General features: G+C 39.4%; 1 protein-coding gene across 1 annotated transcript in view; it reads right to left on the bottom strand.

The window, feature by feature from the left end:
* The window catches only part of LOC124716796 (thyroid adenoma-associated protein homolog), a 222,189-nt gene that overhangs the window by 45,414 nt on the left and 150,738 nt on the right, over positions 1 to 26,037 (bottom strand). The window contains 2 exon segments of the mRNA XM_047243345.1: positions 17,607 to 17,961; positions 22,674 to 22,865. Coding sequence (XP_047099301.1) covers positions 17,607 to 17,961; positions 22,674 to 22,865 — 547 coding nt within the window.

Below are 26,037 nucleotides of genomic sequence, written 5' to 3'. Positions count from 1 at the left end.
TCATTTTGTCTATCAGTCTGCCTCTTATGGTTTTACCATCACAGAGTTTCTTGTCTCTCCAACTTTCTTTCAACTTCCTCAACCTGAAGCCCATCCTCTTCTGGACATGACCAACACAGTCCCGTTTTGTGATAACGTTCTCACCATAAGGCTGAATGGCTACTACACTGTTATATGCTTTTGAGTCTCCATCACCTAAGAACTTAGTGTAACACACTGCCCTTTCGTTCACAGATTGACTAAAAATTTCAATAGCTGCAGAGGCCTCCATACCACCACTTGTTCCTTCATAATTCCTGTCACAGTTATGCCCTTCTTCATTCCCTGATTTACACTTATAACAATGTTTGGTTAAAATCCGGAAATCTATTACCTTTCCAGTATCCACACTGGTCACTGTAGCAACAGAACTCTTAGAACTGTAGCCGCACTTCTGTCAAGTGCCATCAAAAGCTACTGGTATGTCAGTCATACCATCATTTATTTCAACAGCTTCATTTGCAACATCCTTCATTGACTCACATGCAACAAACAGATTCCACAGCAGCTCTAATAAATCCTGCATACTTGTCGATTTTACAAGGTGGGTGTGGCATATTCATCACGGCACACATTGTTTCTGCTGCAGTGTGTCCTTTGCCAATAGCTCTCAATCCATAAACCACCTAACATTTACTTCAAAATAATTACCTTTACACTTATCAGAATTACAAAATGAATGAGTATATTTATAATTGCGCAATTAAATGATTAATTTCCTGGCTAGTCCATTTGATACTTCTCTGTCTTCATGTAAACTAACTGGCCCTCCACACATTTTACAACACAGACATTCACCTAACATCCTTGTTAGGATGTGTAAATCTATCAGAATATGATCTAACCCAACATTTACATCACTTTCGTTTTGAGGAAACTGTGTATCACAATGTTTTATTTTAATCTTCAAATCACTAATGGGCGTTTCTCTGGATACTGATGAATTTGCCTGTATTTCATTGTCTGGAACTACATATGCCACATGTTGAAAACAATGTTTCCCTTTATTCGAAAATCTATTACCATGAAACCTATATTTGTTAAAAACACTTTTCTTTGGTGCCATACTTTACTTTTTGAAAGATTTACCAATCTATTCATCACTTTTCCTCGGAATATTGAGAGATTTACCATTCACCACTTTTCCTTGGAATAATGTTAGCACTTCGACATATAATGCATGTTTATACTATGAAATGATACAATACTGTTTTTGACGGTGCTACCAATACAAATATGTAATTTAACCTTTATAACACAGCAATCCATAGCCTTCTATATAAAAAATTACCAATTTTATTAGATCTTAAAGCAATGCACATAAAAATTTTAACACTTTTAACCAGTGTAGATTATATTAAAAAAAAATACAATACTTACCAAGTGAGTTTATAAGTGATATATATACCATTTTATTCGAAAAATTGCAAATTTTATAATTAAATAAAAATTCGAAAATGTGAAAAAAAAGTTTTTTCCGTTCTAAAAATAACTCCCCTTAAAAGTTGAATTATTTTGTGGGAAGATTTGGTGACGAGGGGGGAGGGGGGGGGGGGGAGCGGGGGTTGTTTCGTGTGTTTTGTTATTTTTCTGACATATTCTGCATGAGTTTCATGCCATCTAAGGAATGTTAAAGTAGTGATTGGCATCATGCCGTGTGGAATGGTTGGCGGCGTAAAGAATCTTCTGTATGAAACAAGATGTCATGGAATACTAATATCCATAAGATTAACACTGTAAATACTGATGCAGATACTACTTTTTTCTGCTTTGGAAGTTTGGAGTTTGTTCAAACAAGATGTACATAACTGATTAATTCCTAATCACACTTGAAATCAAAGGCATAATAAAAGCCTTCATACAAATCAGAATTGCTGAGTTTCGGTTTTGATATAAGTTGAATCCTTTCACAGACATAATAAGAGTTTATTAATGAGTTGACAGCTCAAAGCAGAAGATCAGCACTGAGGTAATTTGTAACTGAATGAACCCTCACAATTTCCTGAAAACAAAATGCCTGTGTGTTCCCAATAACAGTTATACTGCTTTTAGTAAATTTTCCATTAAAATCAGTCTACAAACATTGTGTGTAGCACAAGTGAAGAAAAAACCAATTTGATCAGCATATGAGATACAGTCACAATCACAATAAGGAGGATGCAATATTCGTATATGATTAAGTGGAGGTAAGTATCCACAACTGAAACACATCTGATTAACACTCATTATTAATTCTCTAGAGAACTTTTAATCATTGAACCGAAGTTTACGTGGAACAGTCTTTCATATCAATGCATACCAAATCCCTTAATAGATATAGATAAATCTCAGTACTCTTTACAACAGATATTAATTTTTTCTTTTATCCACAGATTGAGGCCCGATTTAGGAACTGATGAGTAATACGAAATTTTGACATTACTGCAGACTTCACTAATCGATTTATGTCGTAGTTCAATAAGTCAAATAACACTTTGGGAATCTGATGCAGCTGCTATGTTCTGATCTCCTGTTTGTCTACAACATATCAGTACTTCTTTTACGCCTACTGCTGAGGAGAGGTCTGAGAGGATAAACAGTTTGAACTGCGATAGTTGTGGGCATGTTCAGGATATTGTTCAAAAACTAAATACTGCTTTATTTACCATCAGAACAGTTGCTGAAATAAGTGATAGTTCAACATGACTAGCTATCTACTTTGCTTATTTTCATTCGCTTTATGACCTTTGGGGTAACTCTTCTCATTCAAAAAGGGAAGTTCAGCTCAGAAATGGACGAGTTGAGCAATATATGGTGTAAGTTTGCGAACCTTTTGGGGACGCCCTGTTCAGTAATTTCAGAATTCTGACACTGGAACACATATTTTCGTTGATGTCACTTGTTGTCAACAATATCAGCTTATTCCCACAAGTTCCCCCCATGAACCATGGACCTTGCCGTTGGTGGGGAGGCTTGCGTGCCTCAGCGATACAGATAGCCGTACCATAGGTACAACCACAACGGAGGGGTATCTGTTGAGAGGCCAGACAAACGTGTTTTTTTTTTTTTTTTTTTTTTGTAGTTTTAGGGCGCAAAACTTCTATGGTCATTAGCGCCCAGCCCGTGACGTAGGAAACAGGAAAAAACGAAATTTAAAATCAGCAGCAAGGGGAACAAAGTCATAAAATTTGAGAAACTAAAGGCAGAAGGAATGCTTAAAAATCCACTATAGAAAGGGGTTGGTTGTCCCCAAAAAAAAAAATCAAATGACTGACGTCATTTCACTGTCACTAATAAACTGTAGAACGCGGTCAGCTGAGCGCGTGTCATCTGCTAAAATCAACGATAGATCAGGCGATAGCTGTAGACGGGAGCGTAACGGATTAAAATAGGGGCATTCAATTAAAAGGTGTCTGACCGTCCACAGCTGAGAGCAGTGGGGACATCCCCACCGCCAGACAAACGTGTGGTTCCTGAAGAGGGGCAGCAGCCTTTTCAGTAGTTGCCAGGGCAACAGTCTGGATGATTGACTGATCTGGCCTTGTAACAATAACCAAAACGGCCTTGCTGTGCTGGTACTGCGAACGGCTGAAAGCAAGGGGAAACTACGGCCGTAATTTTTCCCGAGGGCATGCAGCTTTACTGTATGATTAAATGATGATGGCGTCCTCTTGGGTAAAATTTTCCGGAGGTAAAATAGTCCCCCATTCGGATCTCCGGGCAGGGACTACTCAAGAGGATGTCATTATCAGGAGAAAGAAAACTGGCGTTCTACGGTTCGGAGCGTGGAATGTCAGATCCCTTAATCGGGCAGGTAGGTTAGAAAATTTAAAAAGGGAAATGGATAGGTTAAAGTTAGATATTGTGGGAATTAGTGAAGTTCGGTGGCAGGAGGAACAAGACTTTTGGTCAGGTGACTACAGGGTTATAAACACAAAGTCAAATAGGGGTAATGCAGGAGTAGGTTTAATAATGAATAGGAAAATAGGAATGCGGGTAAGCTACTACAAACAGCATAGTGAACGCATTATTGTGGCCAAGATAGATACGAAGCCCACACCTACTACAGTGGTACAAGTTTATATGCCAACTAGCTCTGCAGATGACGAAGAAATTGAAGAAATGTATGATGAAATAAAAGAAATTATTCAGATAGTGAAGGGAGACGAAAATTTAATAGTCATGGGTGACTGGAATTCGAGTGTAGGAAAAGGGAGAGAAGGAAACGTAGTAGGTGAATATGGATTGGGGCTAAGAAATGAAAGAGGAAGCCGCCTGATAGAATTTTGCACAGAGCACAACTTAATCATAGCTAACACTTGGTTTAAGAATCATGATAGAAGGTTGTATACATGGAAGAACCCTGGAGATACTAAAAGGTATCAGATAGATTATATAATGGTAAGACAGAGATTTAGGAACCAGGTTTTAAATTGTAAGTCATTTCCAGGGGCAGATGTGGACTCTGACCACAATCTATTGGTTATGACCTGTAGATTAAAACTGAAGAAACTGCAAAAATGTGGGAATTTAAGGAGATGGGACCTGGATAAACTAAAAGAAACAGAGGTTGTACAGAGATTCAGGGAGAGAATAAGGGAGCAATTGACAGGAATGGGGGAAATAAATACAGTAGAAGAAGAATGGGTAGCTCTGAGGGATGAAGTAGTGAAGGCAGCAGACGATCAAGTAGGTAAAAAGAAGAGGGTTATTAGAACTCCTTGGGTAACAGAAGAAATATTGAATTTAATTGATGAAAGGAGAAAATATAAAAATGCAGTAAATGAAGCAGGCAAAAAGGAATACAAACGTCTCAAAAAAGAGATTGACAGGAAGTGCAAAATGGCTAAGCAGGGATGGCTAGAGGACAAATGTAAGAATGTAGAGCCTTATCTCACTAGGGGTAAGATAGATACTGCCTACAGGAAAATTAAAGAGACCTTTGGAGATAAGAGAACCACATGTATGAACAGCAAGAGCTCAGATGGAAACCCAGTTCTAAGCAAAGAAGGGAAAGCAGAAAGGTGGAAGGAGTATATAGAGAGTCTATACAAGGGCGATGCACTTGAGGACAATATTATGGAAATAGAAGAGGATGTAGATGAAGATGAAATGGGAGATACGATACTGCGTGAAGAGTTTGACAGAGCACTGAAGGACCTGAGTCGAAACAAGGTCCCCGGAGTAGACAACATTCCATTGGAACTACTGACGGCCTTGGGAGAGCCAGTCCTGACAAAACTCTACCATCTGGTGAGCAAGATGTATGAAACAGGCGAAATACCCTCAGACTTCAAGAAGAATATAATAATTCCAATCCCAAAGAAAGCAGGTGTTGACAGATGTGAAAATTACCGAACAATCAGTTTAATAAGCCACAGCTGCAAAGTACTAACACGAATTCTTTACAGACGAATGGAAAAACTAGTAGAAGCCGACCTCGGGGAAGATCAGTTTGGATTCCGTAGAAATACTGGAACACGTGAGGCAATACTGACCTTACGACTTATCTTAGAAGAAAGATTAAGGAAAGGCAAACCTACATTTCTAGCATTTGTAGACTTAGAGAAAGCTTTTGACAATGTTGACTGGAATACTCTGTTTCAAATTCTAAAGGTGGCAGGGGTAAAATACAGGGAGCGAAAGGCTATTTACAACTTGTACAGAAACCAGATGGCAGTTATAAGAGTTGAGGGACATGAAAGGGAAGCAGTGGTTGGGAAGGGAGTAAGACAGGGTTGCAGCCTCTCCCCGATGTTATTCAATCTCTATATTGAGCAAGTAGTAAAGGAAACAAAAGAAAAATTCGGAGTAGGTATTAAAATCCATGGAGAAGAAATAAAAACTTTGAGGTTCGCCGATGACATTGTAATTCTGTCAGAGACAGCAAAGGACTTGGAAGAGCAGTTGAACGGAATGGACAGTTTCTTGAAAGGAGGATATAAGATGAACATCAACAAAAGCAAAACGAGGATAATGGAATGTAGTCAAATTAAATCGGGTGATGCTGAGGGGATTAGATTAGGAAATGAGACACTTAAAGTAGTAAAGGAGTTTTGCTATTTAGGGAGTAAAATAACTGATGATGTTCGAAGTAGAGAGGATATAAAATGTAGACTGGCAATGGCAAGGAAAGCGTTTCTGAAGAAGAGAAATTTGTTAACATCGAGTATAGATTTAAGTGTCAGGAAGTTATTTCTGAAAGTATTTGTATGGAGTGTAGCCATGTATGGAAGTGAAACATGGACGGTAAATAGTTTGGACAAGAAGAGAATAGAAGCTTTTGAAATGTGGTGCTACAGAAGAATGCTGAAGATTAGATGGGTAGATCACATAACTAATGAGGAAGTATTGAATAGGATTGGGGAGAAGAGAAGTTTGTGGCACAACTTGACTAGAAGAAGGGATCGGTTGGTAGGACATGTTCTGAGGCATCAAGGGATCAACAATTTAGTATTGGAGGGCAGTGTGGAGGGTAAAAATCATAGGGGGAGACCAAGAGATGAATACACTAAGCAGATTCAGAATGATGTAGGTTGCAGTAGGTACTGGGAGATGAAGAAGCTTGCACAGGATAGAGTAGCATGGAGAGCTGCATCAAACCAGTCTCAGGACTGAAGACCACAACAACAACAACAACAACAACAACCCACAAGTTAGCAGCTTTCACTCAGTTAATACTACGCAAACATGCAATCTGCATTTGGAACGCTCCTCCTTCACTCTTGTGCAGAAAGGTGTGCAGTATTTTGCTGCATCCATTTTCAATAAGCTGCCACAAGAATTCAAAAAAGCTTTGCAGTAATCTACCCCCTTTCAAACCTAAACCGAAGTGTTTTCTCATGGCACACTCCTTGTTTTCTGCCAAGGAACTCACGGAAAAATTAAAAAATAAGCTAGTTCCTGTGTTATGTTGTTGATTGTGTTTATTTAAACTTATGATTTCTCATCTGCATAGGATCAATATACATTTCATTTTATCTATTATTACTCTTCCATTATAATTTCATGTACTGACATGTTCCATGACCATGGAGACTTGCTCCTCAATCTCGTCTTACAGAACAAGACATATAAAAAATATTAAAGCAGCACAACCAACTGGTCCACTGTGTGCTATTTTAGAAGGACTTGTTTATGTTAATAATTCCTTACAAGGAGAGGTCCCCAGAAATGGAATCGATTTTTTGAAACCATCCATAAGTTGGTGTAGGTTAAGATCCCAGGTACCACACCATGCAGCCATTCACCCTGGTGGACCCTCGGTTGCGAGTAATCAGGAGGAGGGCGAGGGAATCGGAATTTTACAATGATGCTCAGTAATGTTAAAGAGAGTAGTACTTTGTTGATTGATTGTGTGGTGTAATAGATGGAATACTGCCTTCATGTGCAGAATGTTGTGGGTTTAAATCTCGTCAGACACTATAAACTTTTTTATTTTTAAATCTTTATCAAAATGATTTTGATAATTATTCTTATTCAGTTACTTCATTTAAATGTGATTTTTTATTTCCAATCCTTTGCCACATCATTTTAATCATCATATAATATTTTTCATTTGTTCTCATTTTTTCTTTATATCATTCTTTTTTCTCTCAGAATTTTTGGGAATGTGAATTCAATTATATTTATCTATTATGATATTTAAATATTTGACAATGCCGAGAATTTTTGGGACTGTGAATTCAATTATATTTATCTATTGTAATATTTAAATATTTGACAATGCTGATCTATTGGTTAAAAAACAAGAGACAAAATAATCTATTTATATGGGCTATGCAATCGTGTCAAAAATGAATTTTACATTACAAGATGTGCACTTTTTAAATGGTAATTGACATGTAAACATTACCTAAGTGCCTATTGCACTACCGACAAACATGAAGATGTGTATGAAAGAAGGGATTATAAGTAAAACAAAATTTACGCAAAATGAGGAATAGAAATAATGAATGCAATAGAATGGACGAAAAAACAGAAAGAAATTAAATAGAAATTAATACATAAAATTAAGTAAAATCACATGAACAAAGGTTTCAAGTAGAAAAAGAATGACAGGAAGAAAAATGAGAGCAAACGAAGAAGTTGATATGATGATCAAAATGATGTGAGAAAGGAAATGAAATAAAAAATTACCTTTAAACCAATTAACTGAACAAAAATAATGATCAAAGTAGTTTTGATAAAAATTTAAAAATAAAGAAAAATTTTAAGTACCTGGCATGATTTGTACTAATGCCCTTCAACGTGTAAAGGCCTTACCCTAGCCACCTTCAACGTGTGAAGGGCTTATTCTAGCCAGTACACAACACAACCTGTCAGTATAATGCTACTTTCTTAATGCTACTGAGCATTATGCAAAACTATGATTTCTTTTGCTTGCAAATGAGGCCCCACCAGAGTGAATGGCTGCAGATGTGATACCCGAAATGGTTTCAAAAAGTCATTCCCACTGCTTGTGACCATTCCTTGCTACATGACCTGTAGAAAAAGCAAATGGCAGTCTGAGATTCAACTGAAGAATCTTAGGGAAAAGAACTCATCAATGAAAGTGGTGGCTCACAGAACACTCATACAACTGTTTCTTGAGCACTGTCCATCTGTCTGGCACCCTTACTGAGCAGGATTAACAGAAGAGATGGAGAAGACCTGGTGAAGAGTGGTACCTTTTGTCACGGGACCATTTGGTATGCCTGAGAGTGCTGCAGAGTGACTCAACAAACTTCAGTGGGAGACACTACAAAAGACACAACCTATATCATGGACAGGTTAACTGTCAAAATTCTGTGAGCTCACATTTTCAGCAAGAAGTTACTTTCTCCTATGTGTCTTGTAAAATGACTGCAACGTGAAAATCAGAGAAATTGCTCCTCATAAGTAAGTTTATCAAAACCTGATACGTGAATGGAACAGGGAAGAGGGTAAATGGCAGTAGCTCCCAACTTACAGAGAGCAACTGTAGGTTTCGTTTCTTCACACCCCAAGCATATGTTCCCATTAGCACTGCTCACTTCCGAGAACGCAAGAAAATTCTGGTCATATGTACAACTGATTATAATTAAAGTTAAACTTTCAAAACCCTGTAGAAATAACACCACTGGTCTGAATGACGTCACATTGCAACAGAATATTATTGGAGAAGGGGGAAAACGAATGGCACAAGAAAAACAATAGTGTTAAAATTGATCAATAGATGGCGCTGTATGCGCCAGAACATGTAAATGAAAACACCTGTGATGCACAGGACCAATTTAAGTTAGTATAAACACACCAGGTACACAGTGTTTCCTCCTTTCGCTTCTGCGATGTTTGCCTACACAGTGTTTCCTCCTTTCGCTTCTGCGATGTTTGCCATGACTGTCTCAATGCAGGATTGCACTCTGCTTGTAAAGCTGTATTACACGAAAGATGACTGTGCACATGTCGCTCTGCAGAAGTTCCAGACAGTGAAGGGTTTGAAAAAAAGGCGTTGGTCTGATGACTGCTGTGGGTCTGGAGTAAAAGATTCAGAAATTTGAAAAGACGGGTTCTTTAGGTGTGCAACCTGGTAGAGGGAAGAAACAAACTGATTCGACGTCAGTGGAAGCAGTGGCCATAGTAATAGAAGAGGAGATGAGTGGTGGTGTGCTAATGTGTAGTGCACGAAGAATTGCCCGAACATTGGGCATACATGCGAGCACAGTGCGTAAAATCCTATGAAGCATCCTCCTTTACTATCCATTCAAAATTACCCATGTGCGTGAGTTGCTTCCTGTTGACCTGCCAGCAAGAGAGACCTTTGCTGTAGAATTTCTTGTTTGCATGGAAGTGGACAATGACTGGCTGTGGAAGATTTGTGGACAGATGAAGCCCACTTCCATCTGACAGCATCTGTCTCAATACACAGAATTGTCAAATATGGACAACAGAAAATCCATACACAAATCAACCAGTAACGCTTCATCCAGGAAAGGTCACTGTGTGGTGCGGGTTTACGGCATAATTTATCATAGGGCCATATTTTTTTCGAAGAGACAGGTGCTTTGGGTCCTGTTATGTGTACTGTCACTGGTAAGCGCTACGAGTGTCTTTTGTGCAACCATGTCATTCCAGCTCTCCAACAGCGTGGATGTGTGGATGGGATCATTTTAATGCAAGATGGCACATCTCCGCACATTGCAAATCCAGTTAAGCAGGTGCTCAGCTGCCATTTCAGAAATGCCTGAATTATCAGCCGCCATTTCCCTACAGCCTGGCCGTCCCGATCACCTGATCTTAATCCGTGTGACTTCTGCCTGTGGGGCTATGTGAAAGATGCACAACACACACTCAACGTGACCCTGGAAACACTTCGATCAGTTGTGGAACATGCTGTTTTTTTATTTCAACTTGTTGCAGAAAACAGTGGACTGCATAGTGAATATGTTTTGTGCCAGTCACACGGAAATTAATAATCTGATTTGATTTTGGTTGATGCTTTTTATGCGGTTTTTGGCCTCAGGACAGTTAAAAACTGATTTTTCCCATCCGATGTGATATGACCTTGCCTTGGTGGATGGGCTTATGTAACTAATAGTATCACAGCTGTACACCCAACCCATGCACACTGAGTGGTACAGTTTGTTTAATGTCAAATGTACACCTTAGGCATTGTTGTATGTTTCATTTGTCACTTTAGTCGACCACTATTAAATTATGATGCTTACAGTGCCATCTACTGCTATACTTTGTAACTATTTGTTTTGCTTCTGGTATACGTTTTCCCTCTTCTCCGATAATATTCCATTGCAATTTGACATCATTCTGACCAGTGGTGTTATTTCTACAGTGGTTTGAAAGTTTAACTTTAATTATAATCACCCTGTAAAACTGCTAAGTTGGTCTACGGCTTATATCCAGTCCCTTGTTGACCAGTCTGGTGTGGCAGTTGAAGACAGCAAAATTAAACACGAAGTTTCAAATTTCACATTCAAGAAATCATTCACACAGGAGAATCGTACAAACGTACCATTTTTTGAACATCGAACAGACTCCTGTATGGGCGACATAGCAGTAAGCATCCATGGTGTAGAGAAACAACTAAAACAGTTAAAAACAAGTAAATTACCAGGTCTGGATGGAATCCCAGTTTGGTTTCTCAAAGAGTATTCTATAGCATTGATCCGGTACCTAGCTTGCATTTATCATGAATCTCTAACCCACTGCAAATTCCCAAGTGACTGGTAAAAAAAATCACACGTGACTCCTCTACATAAGCACGTCAAAAGAACAGACCCCCAAAATTACATCCCCAACATCGATTTGCTGCTGAATCCTTGAACATATTCTCAGTTTGAATATAACACATTTTCTTGAGACTGAGAATATTATGACCATGGATCAGCATGGTTTTAGAAAGCATTGCTTGTGCAAAACTCAGCTTGCCCTTTCCTCACATGATATACTATGAACTATATTTTTAGATTTCCGGAAAGCATCTGACACGGCGCCCCATTGCATGCTGTTAAAGAAGATATGAGCATAGTGAATAGGTTCACAGATATGAGAGTGGTTCAAAGACTTCTTAAGTTATAGAATCCAGTATGTTGGCCTCGACGGCAAGTGTCTATCAAGACAAGGATACTGTCAGGAGTGCCCCAGAGAAGTGTGATAGGACTGCTGTTATTCTCCATATATGTAAATGATTTGGCGGACAAGGTGGGTAGCAATCTGTGTTGTTTGATGCTGTGGTATATGGTATGGTGTCAAAGATGAGTGACTGAAAGAGGATACAAGAATACTCAGACAAAATTTCTAGTTGGTGTGATGAATGTCAGATAGCTCTTAATGCAGAAAAAAGCAAGTTAATGCGGATGAGTAGGGAAAACAAACCGTAATGTTCGGACAGAGCATTAGTAGTGTGCTGCTCGACAGAGTTATGTTGTTTAAATATCTGGGCGCAATGTTGCAAAGTGATATGAAATGGAATGAGCGTGTGAGGATTGAGCTAAGGAAGGCGAATGATCGGCTTTGGTTTATTGGGAGAATTCTAGGAAAGTGTGGTTCATCTGTAAAGGAGACTGCATATAGGATGCTAGTGTGACCTATTTTTGAGTGTTGTTTGAGTATCTGGGATCTCTACCAGGTCGCATTAAAGGAAGACATCAAAGTGATTCTGAGGCAGTGTGCTAGATTTGCAAGGTGCTAGATTTGTTACTGGTAGGATTGAACAACATGCAAGTGTTATGGACATGCTTCAGGAAATCAAATGTAAAGGAAGGTAACATTCTTTTTGAGGAACACTATTGAGAAAATTTAGGGAACCAGCAGAATGATTCTACTGCCTCCAACATACATTGCACCTAAGGACCACAAAGATAAGATAGGAGAAATTTGGGCTCACACAAAGGCATACTGACAGTCATTTTTCCCTCTCTCTATTTGCGAGTGGAACAGGAAAAGAAATGCTAGTAGTGGTAGGGGTACCCACTGCCATGTGCTGTAAGGTGGATTGCAGGGTATCTATGTAGATGTAGATGTAGATGCTAATTTACTGCTCTGTAAGACCTGATGTGGTGTGCGTACTGTAAGACCTTCAGTACACACACCATCAGATTATTTGACTTGTTGCTCTAATGAAGTAGGCAAGTGTCAGCAATATGTCTCGTGGTCTTATCGTGGTGTGTTTATCTTCTGCCGTTCGGTCAGATGATAGAAATGCCACTTGCACGCTTAGAGTAGCAGATTGACGGTGACCAACTTTAAACAGAACTTGATTAATTATCACACACATTTATTAAAATAATAAAAAGGATAGACATTACGTAACTTGATTCTGGATGCTCTTTACAACTGACAATCTGAAGTTCCTTTGGTCTTGGTACGTTAATCTTATTCTCACATATCTCTGATACTTGACAAAGTGTCTATACATTTATCTTCATGGCTATGTACAGCAGTATGATAATCTTCTTGGGTGCAGACTGAAACTTGACTATAGACTGGTACAGACTAATGCAGACAAATGCAGACTGACCAATCGAAGGTCTGTACACTCGTTATAATACCTCGCGCATTCAGGTATCACTGCGCGAGTGTGATCCGCTAGGAGAAAAGGTTCTACGTTAGCAGAAATCTCATTGGCTGCGTTACATATTAATACACGGATCAGCGGAAGCAGAATTTGGTCCGTCTCTAAGGCAGCGCCATCTCGTAGTGCGGAGACAGACGAGCGCTGCGCCTGCGCTGTTGTGCTTAGCGGGGCGCGCTGTAGTGGGAAAGTTGTGTATGCGCTGACTACGCGGAACTATGTACACAACACCTGACATATTTAAGAAGATACAGGCAACACTGTATATCAACCATACAGTTTAGAAATATAATGGAAGGAAACATTCCACGTGGGAAAAATTATATATAAAAACAAAGATGAGGTGACTTACCGAACAAAAGCGCTGGCAGGTCGATAGACACACAAACAAACACAAACATACACACAAAATTCAAGCTTTCGCAACAAACTGTTGCCTCATCAGGAAAGAGGGAAGGAGAGGGGAAGACGAAAGGAAGTGGGTTTTAAGGGAGAGGGTAAGGAGTCATTCCAATCCCGGGAGCGGAAAGACTTACCTTAGGGGGAAAAAAGGACAGGTATACACTCGCACACACGCACATATCCATCCACACATACAGACACAAGCAGACATACAGTTTAGAAACATACAGTAAATCCCCAATTCCATAAAGAATCAACCACCCATGTATAAAATGGCTTCAAACACCTGACTACAAATGAATCGACACATTAAATATTTCACTTTAAGCACCAGTGAGAAAAAACATAGGAAAGCTTTGAAATTATCCTTAAGGTTTGTTGGAAGGCATGAAGTGCTCTCATTATCACACTCTGGATGAATAAAGTCTGCGTAATCTGCATTCCATTTTATGCAAAAGCTAGTTTTTCACACAACTCGTGAACTTTGTATCGCTCAATGTTGTAATTCTGCAGGTACATTCAGTGCTCTGAGTATATATGGATACCGCCTGCAAACTGTGTTGTGAATACAGCTAGTCATACAGAAATAAGAAATTGAAACATGATGTCAGATGCCTGATGCTGCTGTTTTACTGCATGAACACCTGAAATGTACTGAGCAGTAAACTTTTTTCCTTTCATCATTTTGTGTGGGGTGTCAGTGAAAAAGTTTGTAACAGTTTGAAATTATGCATAAAGTTTTCTGAAAGTCTTAAGTGCTCTGATTCTCAAATACTGGACAAATAATGTTTGGGCATTTGCATGCCATCAATTACACTGGCTGAAAACAAATACACAGGTATACTTGTTCTGTTGGGTTAAACTTTTAGCATAAGGTTATACGTCTCAATGAATAGATTACCACAACATTTTGAATTTTTAAATTTGGTCAATAACCATGAGAAATGTCCCTGCAAACCATTAAACAGCCAACCTGCAACAGGATCAGGTTCCACAATAGTTGCTTAGGTGTCTCTCAGATTCTCTCTTACATAACTGCAGATATTAGGCCCTTATATTGTTGACAAGTTATTCTCAGGTTCTTTCCAATTAAAAAGATGCATAGTATTCCAGAATGAGATTTTCATTCTGCAGCGGAGTGTGCGCTGATATGAAACTTCCTGGCAGATTAAAACTGTGTGCCCGACCGAGACTTGAACTCGGGACATTTGCCTTTCGCAGGCAAGTGCTCTACCAACTAAGCTACCGAAGCACGACTCACGCCCGGTACTCAGAGCTTTACTTCTGCCAGTATCTCGTCTCCTACCTTCCAAACTTTACAGAAGCTCTCCTGCGATACTGGCAGAAGTAAAGCTGTGAGTACCGGGCGGTGAATCGTGCTTCGGTAGCTCAGTTGGTAGAGCACTTGCCCGCGAAAGGCAAAAGTCCCGAGTTCGAGTCTCGGTCAGGCACACAGTTATAATCTGCCAGGAAGTTTCATATCAGCGTACACTCCGCTGCAGAGTGAAAATCTCATTCTGGAAACATCCCCCAGACTGTGGCTAAGCCATATCTCCGCAATATCCTTTCTTTCAGGAGTGCTAGTTCTGCAAGGTTTGCAGGAGAGCTTCTGTAAAGTTTGGAAGGTAGGAGACGAGATACTGGCAGAAGTAAAGCTGTGAGTACCTTGCGTGAGTCGTGCTTCGGTAGCTCAGTTGGTAGAGCACTTGCCCACGAAAGGCAAAGGTCCCGAGTTCGAGTCTCGGTCGGGCACACAGTTTTAATCTACCAGGAAGTTTCTTGCATAGTATTGTCATACTCTATGCCATTTAGTTTTGCTGTGGTGAAAACTAATAAAGTAATTCTTTTAAAGCAATCCAAAATACGTAAGGGTATTCTGCAATAGCAGAATAAAAACTAGTACATCCACGAGTGAAATACGACACTCTTCAAAAATTCATACATGTTGCAGACCCACAATCGTTCATGGGTCCACCTGATAAGTAAACAGTTATGAAAACACACTTGACATCTTAGTAGCAACAAATAATCCTCAGCTAATAACGAACATCAAAATGAATAAAGGGATTAGTGAACACAGGGTTGTCAAAGCAAGAGCGAATACCGTAACTTCCAAACCCACCAAAAATAAATGAAAAATATATCTATTCAAAAAAGCAGATAAAAATTTGCTTGATGCCTTCCTGAGAGACAATCTCTGCTCCTTCCAAATTAACAATGCAAGGGTAGACCAAATGTGGCTTGAATTCAAAGAAATAGAATAGATAGCAATTGAGAGATTTATACCAAATAAATTAACAAGCGACGGAGCTGATCCCCCATGGTACACAAAACAGGTCAGAACATTGGTGCAGAAACAACGAAGAAAAGCATGTCAATTTTAAGTAACACAAAATCCCCAATACTAGCGATCTTTTACAGAAACTCGAAAATTTCACAACAAAACTTTGCTGCTAAAGCAGAGTTACTAAGCACAGCCTTAAGAAATCCTTTACCAAACAAGACAAAGTAAGTATTCCAGAATTTGAGACAAGAAGAGCTGCCAACTCGAGGAACTTAGAAGTAGATATCCTCCGAGAGTGGTGAAGCAACTTAAATCACTTAATAAAAGCAAGTCTTTTGGTCTACACTGTATACCAATTAGGTTCCTTTCAGAGTATGCTGATGTAATAGTTCCATACTTAAAAGTCTTATGCAACAGCTCGCTCAATGAAAGATCCATACCTGAAGACTGGAAAGTTGCACAGGTCACACCAATGAAGGACAATAGGAGTAATCCCTTACATTATGGGCCCAAATCATTAATGTCGAGATGCAGCTGGATTTTGGAAAATATATTGTGTCTGAACATCAGGAATTACACTGAAGACAATGGTCTATTGACACACAGTGAACATGGATTTATTAAACACTGTTCTTGTGAAACACAACTAGCTCTTTGCTCACACAAAGTGCAGAGTGCTATCCAGAAGGGACTTCAAATTCATTCCATATTTCTAGATTTCCAGAAGGCTTATGAAGCATGCCTCACATGTGGCTTGTAATGAAATTGGGTGCTTATGGAATACCGTCTCAGTTATGCGACTGGATTTATGATTTCGTACCAGAAGAGTCACAGTTCATAGTAACTGACAGTTACTAACATAGTAAAACAGAAGTGATTTCTGTTATTCCCAAGGTAGTGTTATAGGCCCACTGTTATTACTTATTTATATAAATGATTTAGGAGACAATGTGAGCATCTGTCTCAGGCTGTTTGCAGATGATGCTGTCAGTAATTGTCTAGTAAAGGCATTGTAGAAGATCAAACCAATTGCAAAATGATTTTGACAAGATATCTGCGTGTTGCAAAAATTGGCAACTGAGCCTAAATAATGAACAGTGTGATATCATTCACATGAGTGCTAAATGGAATCCGTTAAACTTGGGTTACATGAAATCATTCAAATCTAAAGGTCGTAAATTGAACTAAATACCTAAGAACAACAAATAAAAACAACTTAAATTGGTAAGAACACATAGAAAATGGTGTGAGGAAGGTGAAACAAAGATTGCATTTTATTACAAAAGCACTTACAAGATGCAACAAATCTACTAAAGAGACTGCCTACAATATGCTTGTCTGTCCTCTTTTGGAGTGCTGCTGTGCAGTGTGGGAACCTTTAGGATTAACAGAGTACATCGAGAAAGTTCAAAGAATGGCAGTATGTTTTTTATTATTGATAAACAGGGGAGAGAGTGTCATTGACAAGATACAGAATTTGGGGTGCAAATTATTAAAACAAAAGTGTTTTACATTGCTTCGGGATCTTCTCATGAGATGTCAGTCACCAACTTTCTCCTCCGAATGCGAAATTATTTTGTTGACACCGAACTACATAGCGGGAAACAATCATCATCGTAAAATGAGAGAAATGAGAGCTCACACAGAAGAACATAGGTGTTCATATTTTCCAGGCGTTGTTGGACAGTAGAATAACAGAGAATTATTGTGACAGTGGTTCGATGAATCCTCCATCAGGCACTTAAGTGTGATTTGTTGAGTAAGCACGACGACATAGATGTAAATGTAAATATGAGGAGTTAAAGGTAAACAGAGCTTGGTAAGTGTATAGTGAGAAACTTTGCTTCCTACCGGAGAGGTACAGCAGTAGACTGGTGGCTGCCTTCTCGTACTGTGGCACACCTGGCGACCAAGAGGGCAGATCCTCGTCGTCCCGCCCACTCCCATCCACACGCTCCTCGCGGTCGCGTTCGAGTCCCAGTGCAGCAGACAGCTCTCGGCGCAGATCCGAGCGGAAACACGCGTCGACACTTGTGCTGACCCGGGACACTGCGGCCTGCAGGAGGGAGAGGCGCGCCGAGTCGGCGGTCGGGCAGAGACAAGGCGCACGTGTTGGCTCCGTGGAGCGCAGCCGACTTGTCAGCCGGCCAGCAAAGCCATCCTCGGATGCCATCTCTGCAGGAGTCGCCGAGACAAGGTAGGCGAGCTGGGGGGTTAATGCACAGGTCACAGTTCTCAGTTGAAAACTGGTAAAAGTCAAAAAAGTATTTATGACTGGCAGTGGCTGAGTGAGGGCTGGTGGGGTGCCTCCAATCCTTTTCAATCTGTTACTAGATAAGACCACCAAAACATGGCAGACAAGTGTCCCTGGAAAACAATGGGAACAAACAACACAAGTATCAATGTGAAATGTCTTGCCTCTGCTTGTGAGCCAGCAACAATTGCCAGGACTTCCACTGAAGCTTCTTGAGACTGCTGCCAAAATTGGCCTCCGAACATTCTTTGAGGAAACAACACAGTATGTGGATGTCATCCTTTGGTTTCTGATGGTACAAATTTGGCCTGTTTGCAGAAGGGAGGGGAATAAAATAAATAAAAGCGGAGCCAGTTACCTCCCATTTTTGGAAAACAAAAATCTTACTTCAAAAGAATCTATACTGATTATTGTCAGGTTATGCTGATCTGTGTGCTCCATTTGTTGGTTTTGAGATTGCTGTTCTGCTTCCAGTCTTTTCAAAATTTCCCTGTCACAGCACGCTGCAAGACACGGAGCAGAATAACAGCCTTAAAACCAGCAAACGAAGCACGCTTGTAGAGCAGCAGTTACAAACTTTGCCACTGATGCCTCTCAAAAGTTAAAGTAGAAACTTCTGTGGTATTATAAAATTGGGTTTATGAAGTTGCACATAGATGGGTGTGACCTGAAAATCCTCAACTTAACATTACGCACAGCTGAGGACGACAGAACAACAAAAGTTAAAGACGAATCCACATTTTGTACAAACAGGCAGGACCTGCTCTCATAATACACCTAACCTTTTCAAATTAGCATGGCTAATTTCAGTATAAGCTCACATCTCCAGTCTCAGTCTATCTAGAATTCACCTGCCAATTTCTGTTTCAATTTCCATCTCCCAAGTCATTAATTTCCATCTCTCAAGTCATTATCTCTTGATCTACACTTCAAAAGGCTTTGCTTTTTTCGAGTCCAGTTTTACAATATTTTTGTCAATTCTTTTGATTTAATCTCAAATGCAGGAAACAGTGGACCCACTTTCCGGACACCGTCATGTCGTAAACTGCGTTGGTGTTGCCCTCACGTGTTTCTCAGGTGTTCTGCTGTTCCTTCTCACCCATTTTCAGCACAATGTAAGAATACAGAATTTCACAGTGGTAACATTCCATAAAATGTTCTCAGGTTTCCATTTGCATTGAGTGGTTCCGATGCTGCACTCTTTTGGATGAGTACTCCCTGGCTGTTGTCCTGTGGAAGAGGCCATTTCCGTTGGCTCACCAATATGCATTTTCACACACTGGCTGCTGGCTGTGAAGGCAATGTGAATTTTGAAGAACAATATTAGTTGAGTGAAATCAAACAAAGTTCTCAACTGAAATAAATGAACAAATTTCAATTTTCTGCGGTGTAAATACCACCAGCTGAAAAATGTTCCTGTCAGAGCACAAAAAGGTGAATATGCTCGAAGAGACTGCTGAAAACTGGGGAACAAGCTGCCTCAATTATCATTCCACCTTCCTCGCCAAAAATTTTGGCATGCAAACATATTCTCTCTCTTTTAACATAGAAAACACTAAATTGTTTTACTCACTCTCTCAAATTCTGGACATCCCTCTCACTGCTACCATCTATGCTTGTCTCTCCCCTACTGTCTCCTTTTTTTCTCATTAGCACTTTTCCTATCTGTCTGTCCTGCTGTCACTGTCTTTTTCCCTTTCTCTATCTCTTCCTTACCGATGTCTCCTCCTCTGCACTTTCACAGTCTCTCTATCCCACTGCCATTGTCTTTGTCCCATTCCCCCCCCCCCCCCCCCTCGATGCCACCATCTCTTTTTTTCTCACTTACAGTCTGTCATCTTTCCCTTCAACCATCATTGTCTCCTCTCAACACATGTCCTCGGGGATGGTTTGCTCGGGATTTTGATCCTTACTCCGGGAAACTCTAACATGTGTGTACTGGTGATGGGAGAATGTGGGCAAAGTCTTTTGTTAAAAATCAAACAGTTATGGTTCCAAAGTTAATTTTCATCCTGAGGTTTTTATGTGTATGTGGCTGACATAAAGCTTTGGCAGCTGGTACAGTGTAGTGCATTTGACAGTTTTACATAGTCTGATGATGCCTACCAATGGCAAAATACGTCATCAAATAAAAATAACTTTGCAACTATGGCCGTTTTATTTTTATTATAACCACGAAAACTGGTTGGTGTATCAACCAGCTAATGATAGAATGAAATGCATACTACGAATTCTTTTGTGTCAAAGTCTGCTCGGCTGAGGTGGAGGTGGGATGTGGCCAGAAACCCAATCCTATGTATGGGCTCCACCATCTCTCTCTTCCATTTCCATTGTCTCCTATCTCTTTTGCTACCACTGCTACTATCTCCATCCACCCCTCTTTCTGTTTTACTGCCACTGTCTCCCACTGAACATCACTATCTCCTCTCTCTTTGGCCCCCATTCATCTCGCTTTCTCTCTCACTGCCACTTTCTCTCTCCCATCATCACCATCTCCCCTCTCTTTCCCTTCCCCCATCACTGCCTCTCTGCTACTCTCTTTCAGCATAAAAAAGCGTGAACATGTTCGCATGCCAAAATTTTTGGTGAGGACAGCAGAATGAGACAACTGGTTCCCCTCTCTTCTGTTGGAGTCTTTTACAGAGGAGCATATTCGCCTTTTTTGTGCTCTGAGAGGAGCATTTTTCAGCTGGTTCCCTTATTTTCCCTGTTACAGCAGGTTGTGCTGCCTATATAAAACAAATTCTGTATGTTAGTTACGTTTTGGTAGCTTATTTATATATTGAGACACATTTACATACTATGACACACACAAACAACAAGTACGTAGGTGTAATGTAAGGTTAATACAAAATCATCTCCCATCCACTCAAGTTCACTTTACATAAAAATGTACAACGTGTTTAGGCTACACCTACAGAAGACCAAAAAATGCTTTTGATTTGCAAGTACAAAGAATTTTGTGAGATAAAATAATTTTTTGTAACATACTTATGCCACCAAGCAGTGCTATCGAATAATTTCCAGGTCAAGACAGCACATATCGGTGGGAAGTGCCCATTATACAAAGACAGAGTCAGTGTTTTATTGGTATTAAATAAATAAATAAATAAAAGTTGCTGACTAAATGCATAATTTGGTGGCCCTTGCATGACTCCAGAACCTTTGCCATCTGTTCACTATGTCAGCTAAAACTACATCGTTTATGCCTCAGTAAAAATTTCGATGATTTGCCTTTAATAGAAACGACAGCAGTGGCCGTACTCACAACTGGTACTTTTGGTACACAAAAATTCATGGTTTTTGGGGTGTATCTTGCTAAGGGATAAAGATTTTTGAAAACAGAGAAATAGCATTTCTAGATAAATGTTTCAAGAGTGTAGAATTACAATTTCAGCCATTTGCTATGGTTAGTTATTTAGATTAACGCAGCCTATGGAGCAAAAAAGGCTAAAAACTGGTTTTGCCATTTTCTAAATAAGTACATTAACTTTGGACCTCCAGATTTCGGTAACAGATACCGACATCAGAAAAAGTTTTGAAGTTCCCTGAGAATATCATCTCAAGAACATATGGCAAATATTTTGGCAATTTTCCAGTCAGCCCCACACCAGCTATTTTTTGTACTCAAAAATCATGGTTTATCAAGGATTCCTCAGGAACACCCTATGGTGTTTTTGTAAGCAATCTAAGGCCTAGCCTAGACCACACCAAATGCAAAAAGACCCAACTGATTTTCTCACTTTTCCTGGGATGGAGGAATTGAGTAATGTTCAAATTTTGACCCAGTACTACAGGACAGTGACAGCATGTCCAAGCTTCCGATAGGTATACAAACAGTTGCCAGGCCACAGGTTATCCAAAATACTTGAACCCTTATTTCTGTGATCAATATAACTTGATATATGACCTATAGAAAAATCGCATCTTTGTTTGTGACCCTGTTGTGCACAAACCAATTTTGTAATAGAAAATATATTTTTGTTAAGTGAAAGAAAATAACAAACTGTAGTACAATAAATACTGCAAAGTTATTCTGCAGTATAAATTTAACTTTGCAAACTTATGTTATGATATTACTGTTACAAAAATATAAATGTATATGTAGCACAAGCCACAAGAAACTTGTTACATGGAGACGGATTTGTATGATTTTTCCATAAACATTTATACGAAGAATTTAAGTTAAAGATATTAGTGTCAAATTGATGCATCCTGCTATCAACATAAGTACTGGTGTAACAGTATGAATTAAGATTTTCTTCTCATCTCGTAGAGAAGACACTGAGCATGTGACAGGTACACTTGAAAGTTCAAATTTTCCACTGTTTAAATACTGGTATATACATATATATTAGTTAAATTTGTAATTTAACACAACTGACAAAATCACTGGCATCAAGTGCTGTGTTATAGAACAAGAACCATAAAAATGCACCAGCTTATCATACTACCTCTACATTACTAATTTTGAATACTTTGGATGAGACGGGAATATAAAAAGCAGAAAAAAAACTACATTTCTGCCAGTCTGTGAGTTTTTAACAACATACCGACAGTCAGATGATGACTGCTGATACGAATGTTGATGCAATGCATAAAAATGGAATTGTTGGATTCAATAAATTTAGATAACAGTTGGGGAATGAGTAAGACGGCCTTACCTGCAGCAGCACACCGTGTCGATAGTTGAGTTCATCCTCTGGCATCTCTCGCAGCTCGCTGAACAGTCGGTCCACAGTGTCCTCGAACACATCCGGCGTAATTAGTGGAACGAGGGCCTGAGCAGCCAGGACGCGCGTCTTGTACACTGAGCTGCGTGCGCAGTCCAGCACAAACGGAACATATGCAGAAAGCTGCAAATCACATCAGCAGAAACTCAGTGCTGTAGACATAGCGGTATTTAGCCAGCACAAAATATCCGTACATATGTTTGTGTGTGTGTGTGTGTGTGTGTGTGTGTGTGTGTGTGTGTGGCACATATTGTGTTTTTATGAAATGTGCACATGTGTTTGATTAAAATTCCTTGGTAGTTGACGACTGTCACTTGCCACTACAGTACTGTCACATTGCCGGCCATTGCTCAGTTATGTGTGAAAACATATGTGGTGGAACACTTCACAAATGCTGTTAATGTGTAACACAGGACAATGTTGAAAACGGCTGCTGCGAGGTATGTTGGGACATGCGAGATGTTCTGTCGACAGCTGATTTTAAGTGGTCAATGACTGAACTGCGGTGGGCAATGCATTTTGTATCCCTGAATTTAAACTCGTGCCCTCAGCTAACCTCAACCTCGTGATATGCTGTGTACCTGAGAAAACAGCAATCAACAATCTGTGGCAGCAGAAATCACAATCGCTTTGTTCATGGCGATTAAAGCTAACCAAGGAGCAAATTCAAAACAGAAAAAAATCATTTCGATGCTAAAAACAAACTGCAATTTCTCACTATTGTTGGTTACCTGAAAGTATCATCATACCGGCTTCACGAGCTGCCACATTACCAATTGATAAGCAGTCCTAGTTCACACTTGGTTACTGATTACAGGTGAAAAAGAACAAATAAAAAAGTCAGTATAATGATGAAAATTAGGTGGCAAAGAATTAGAAAAAAATTACATTAAAATCAATTAACTGAATAAAAATAATAATCAAAATCTTCTGATTAGATTTAGAAAGAAAGAAAAAAATCACTGCATTTGACGAGATTCGGACCTACAAGCTTCAACACAGCACTATGCTACAACAGTGAACTAAGCTGATAACTACAACAATGAACTAAGCTAATATATTTGTGACTGTGGTCACCCAGTTGCAATGATGAATTGCAGCCTTCAAAAATTCAACTTCACATAATTTTCTGCAAGGCTAATCTTGGTAATAATGCTAACTGTATGTGCGGCTGAAATGCATGTTGCGCAGAATTATCGAGTAGCGTTAGTCAGTGCTGAGTGTGAAATATATATTTCATTAACATCATTGACTCAGAGAGTGTGTGTGTGTGTGTGTGTGTTTGTTTTTTGGCTTGGTTATCATTTGTGATGAAATATGATTCAGGATCCAGACACATCAAGAAATAATGCTGAACAAGGAACTGAAAGTGGATTGATCAATTGCCATGGTAGTTTGGCAACAGCGTATGGTTTGGGCAAAATGTTGAGCACTCTGATTGGAGGAAGCCAGCACCAACCAGTGAAGTGTCAACTATTAAGTAATTTTAATCAGAATATAGCTCGAGATTGGATTTGTCCGAAAGTTAGCACAGTTTTCAGTCCCACCCGTGTTCCTGTTGTTGATCTGACACCACCAGGAGGAGTCGAGTGACCGATGCAACTGAAAACACTGCCGAGCTTACAAATGACGCCTTGTACAGTGTACACACATTTTATTGTGTGCATTCATGGCCTTTCATCAGTAACATTACCAGATGCTAAGTATGTTTTGCTTGCAGATAATATGAACATTTTAATAAATAGCATATCACATATGGTGTTAGAAAAGTCAGTTAAAGTTATCACAAACATTAATTAATGGTTCCTAGCCAATTCTTTGTCACAAAATCAGGAAGAGTAAGCACGACTCATGTTCTGAGGGCTCCATACAAACTTAATTTTGAAATATGTCACATAAATTGCTGTATCTATTGATTGCATTGACTTAGAAGGTTCAGTTTTTTTACACAACTAATGGACTGTGGACACAAAATAAATTTCAACTTGATACTTCTATCCATTCCTGAGAAAAGGGGGTTCAAACAGTTGGACAGACACACAGACAATAGAGTTCCATTTTTAGAGATTGAGATATGGAACCCTAAAAAAACATTACATGCACTTCAGAATTTTTATGAGGCTTCCCTCCAGTATATGCCTAAAATATGATGACAAGCAGATACGAGTTATTGCCCATGTTAAAATGTTGGCATTACAGCTTGACAAAAATTTGACAGGGAGGAGTATACCACAGAACTGCTGAAGCACCTAAGCAAACCTTTATTTGGGACACAGATACTGTCAGACACAAGCGACACAAAACAACAGGAGCACTTTGTTTATTTTCATCTCATAATGTCAGTCTCTCATTTCTTCAGTGTAACTCGTCCAGCAAAGTTCAAGATTTGTGAGTCCTAACGTGTGTTGTATGAATTAGTTGTGGTGTGAACTCAAGAATAGCCTGGAGAAGCCTGTTCAAGGAACTGGAACTAATACTTCCCAGTATATTTATTTTTTAATGAAACTCTGACATTATTAATGTATCTCTTCTTCAAACCGACAGCTCATTACGTGGAATAAATACTAGATAATTGAATAATATTTGTAAATATCTAATGTCAGTTACTTTGGTCCTGAAAGGCATCCATTATTCAGAGAATAAATTTTCAATTATGTGTCAACAACCATAAAAGAATTAACTGTAAGGAACAATTAAATGAAAATGAGTCACCATAAGTGTTAATACATTTATACCACTGAGAAACAAGCCAGTTTTCTTCATGGAAAAATGTTTGCTGTTGCCGACAGAACCATTATGGTGCCCAGGTATGCATGTGGGCATACGTGTTGGCAAGACACTACTGTGTGCGGCTAGCAAGCATGCGGGGAGATTGGACAGGTTTGTGTGACCTTGTTGCAATGGTGACAGACACCTCACCCAATGACTCACTGTTCTTTTGCTCACTGCCAGGTCTCCACAGACATTCTGCATGCACCTACGAATACTGTGGCACAATGGTTTTCAACCAAAAGAAACTCAATGACAGTTCTCTGCTTGGAATGCATCTCCATTACAGATGTTGTTTTGGAGGTTATGTATAGCGCTTCCACCTATTGGAACTCTATGAAACCGTACCCCCGAAGCAGGAATAAAGATTCCAATATGTCCCACAGCAAATTCCATAGTTTTTCAACCAAAATTGGCAGAGAAAAAACAAGTGTTGTATTACTTACTGAATATCCCTTGTATATACAACATTAATAAAATAAATGACAAATTACAACAGCAAATGCAAAATAATGTTGTATGGAAG

Source organism: Schistocerca piceifrons, chromosome 9 (assembly GCF_021461385.2).
Source record: "Schistocerca piceifrons isolate TAMUIC-IGC-003096 chromosome 9, iqSchPice1.1, whole genome shotgun sequence".
NCBI classification, from domain to species: domain Eukaryota; kingdom Metazoa; phylum Arthropoda; class Insecta; order Orthoptera; family Acrididae; genus Schistocerca; species Schistocerca piceifrons.
This window is presented reverse-complemented; position numbering and strand designations above follow the sequence as displayed.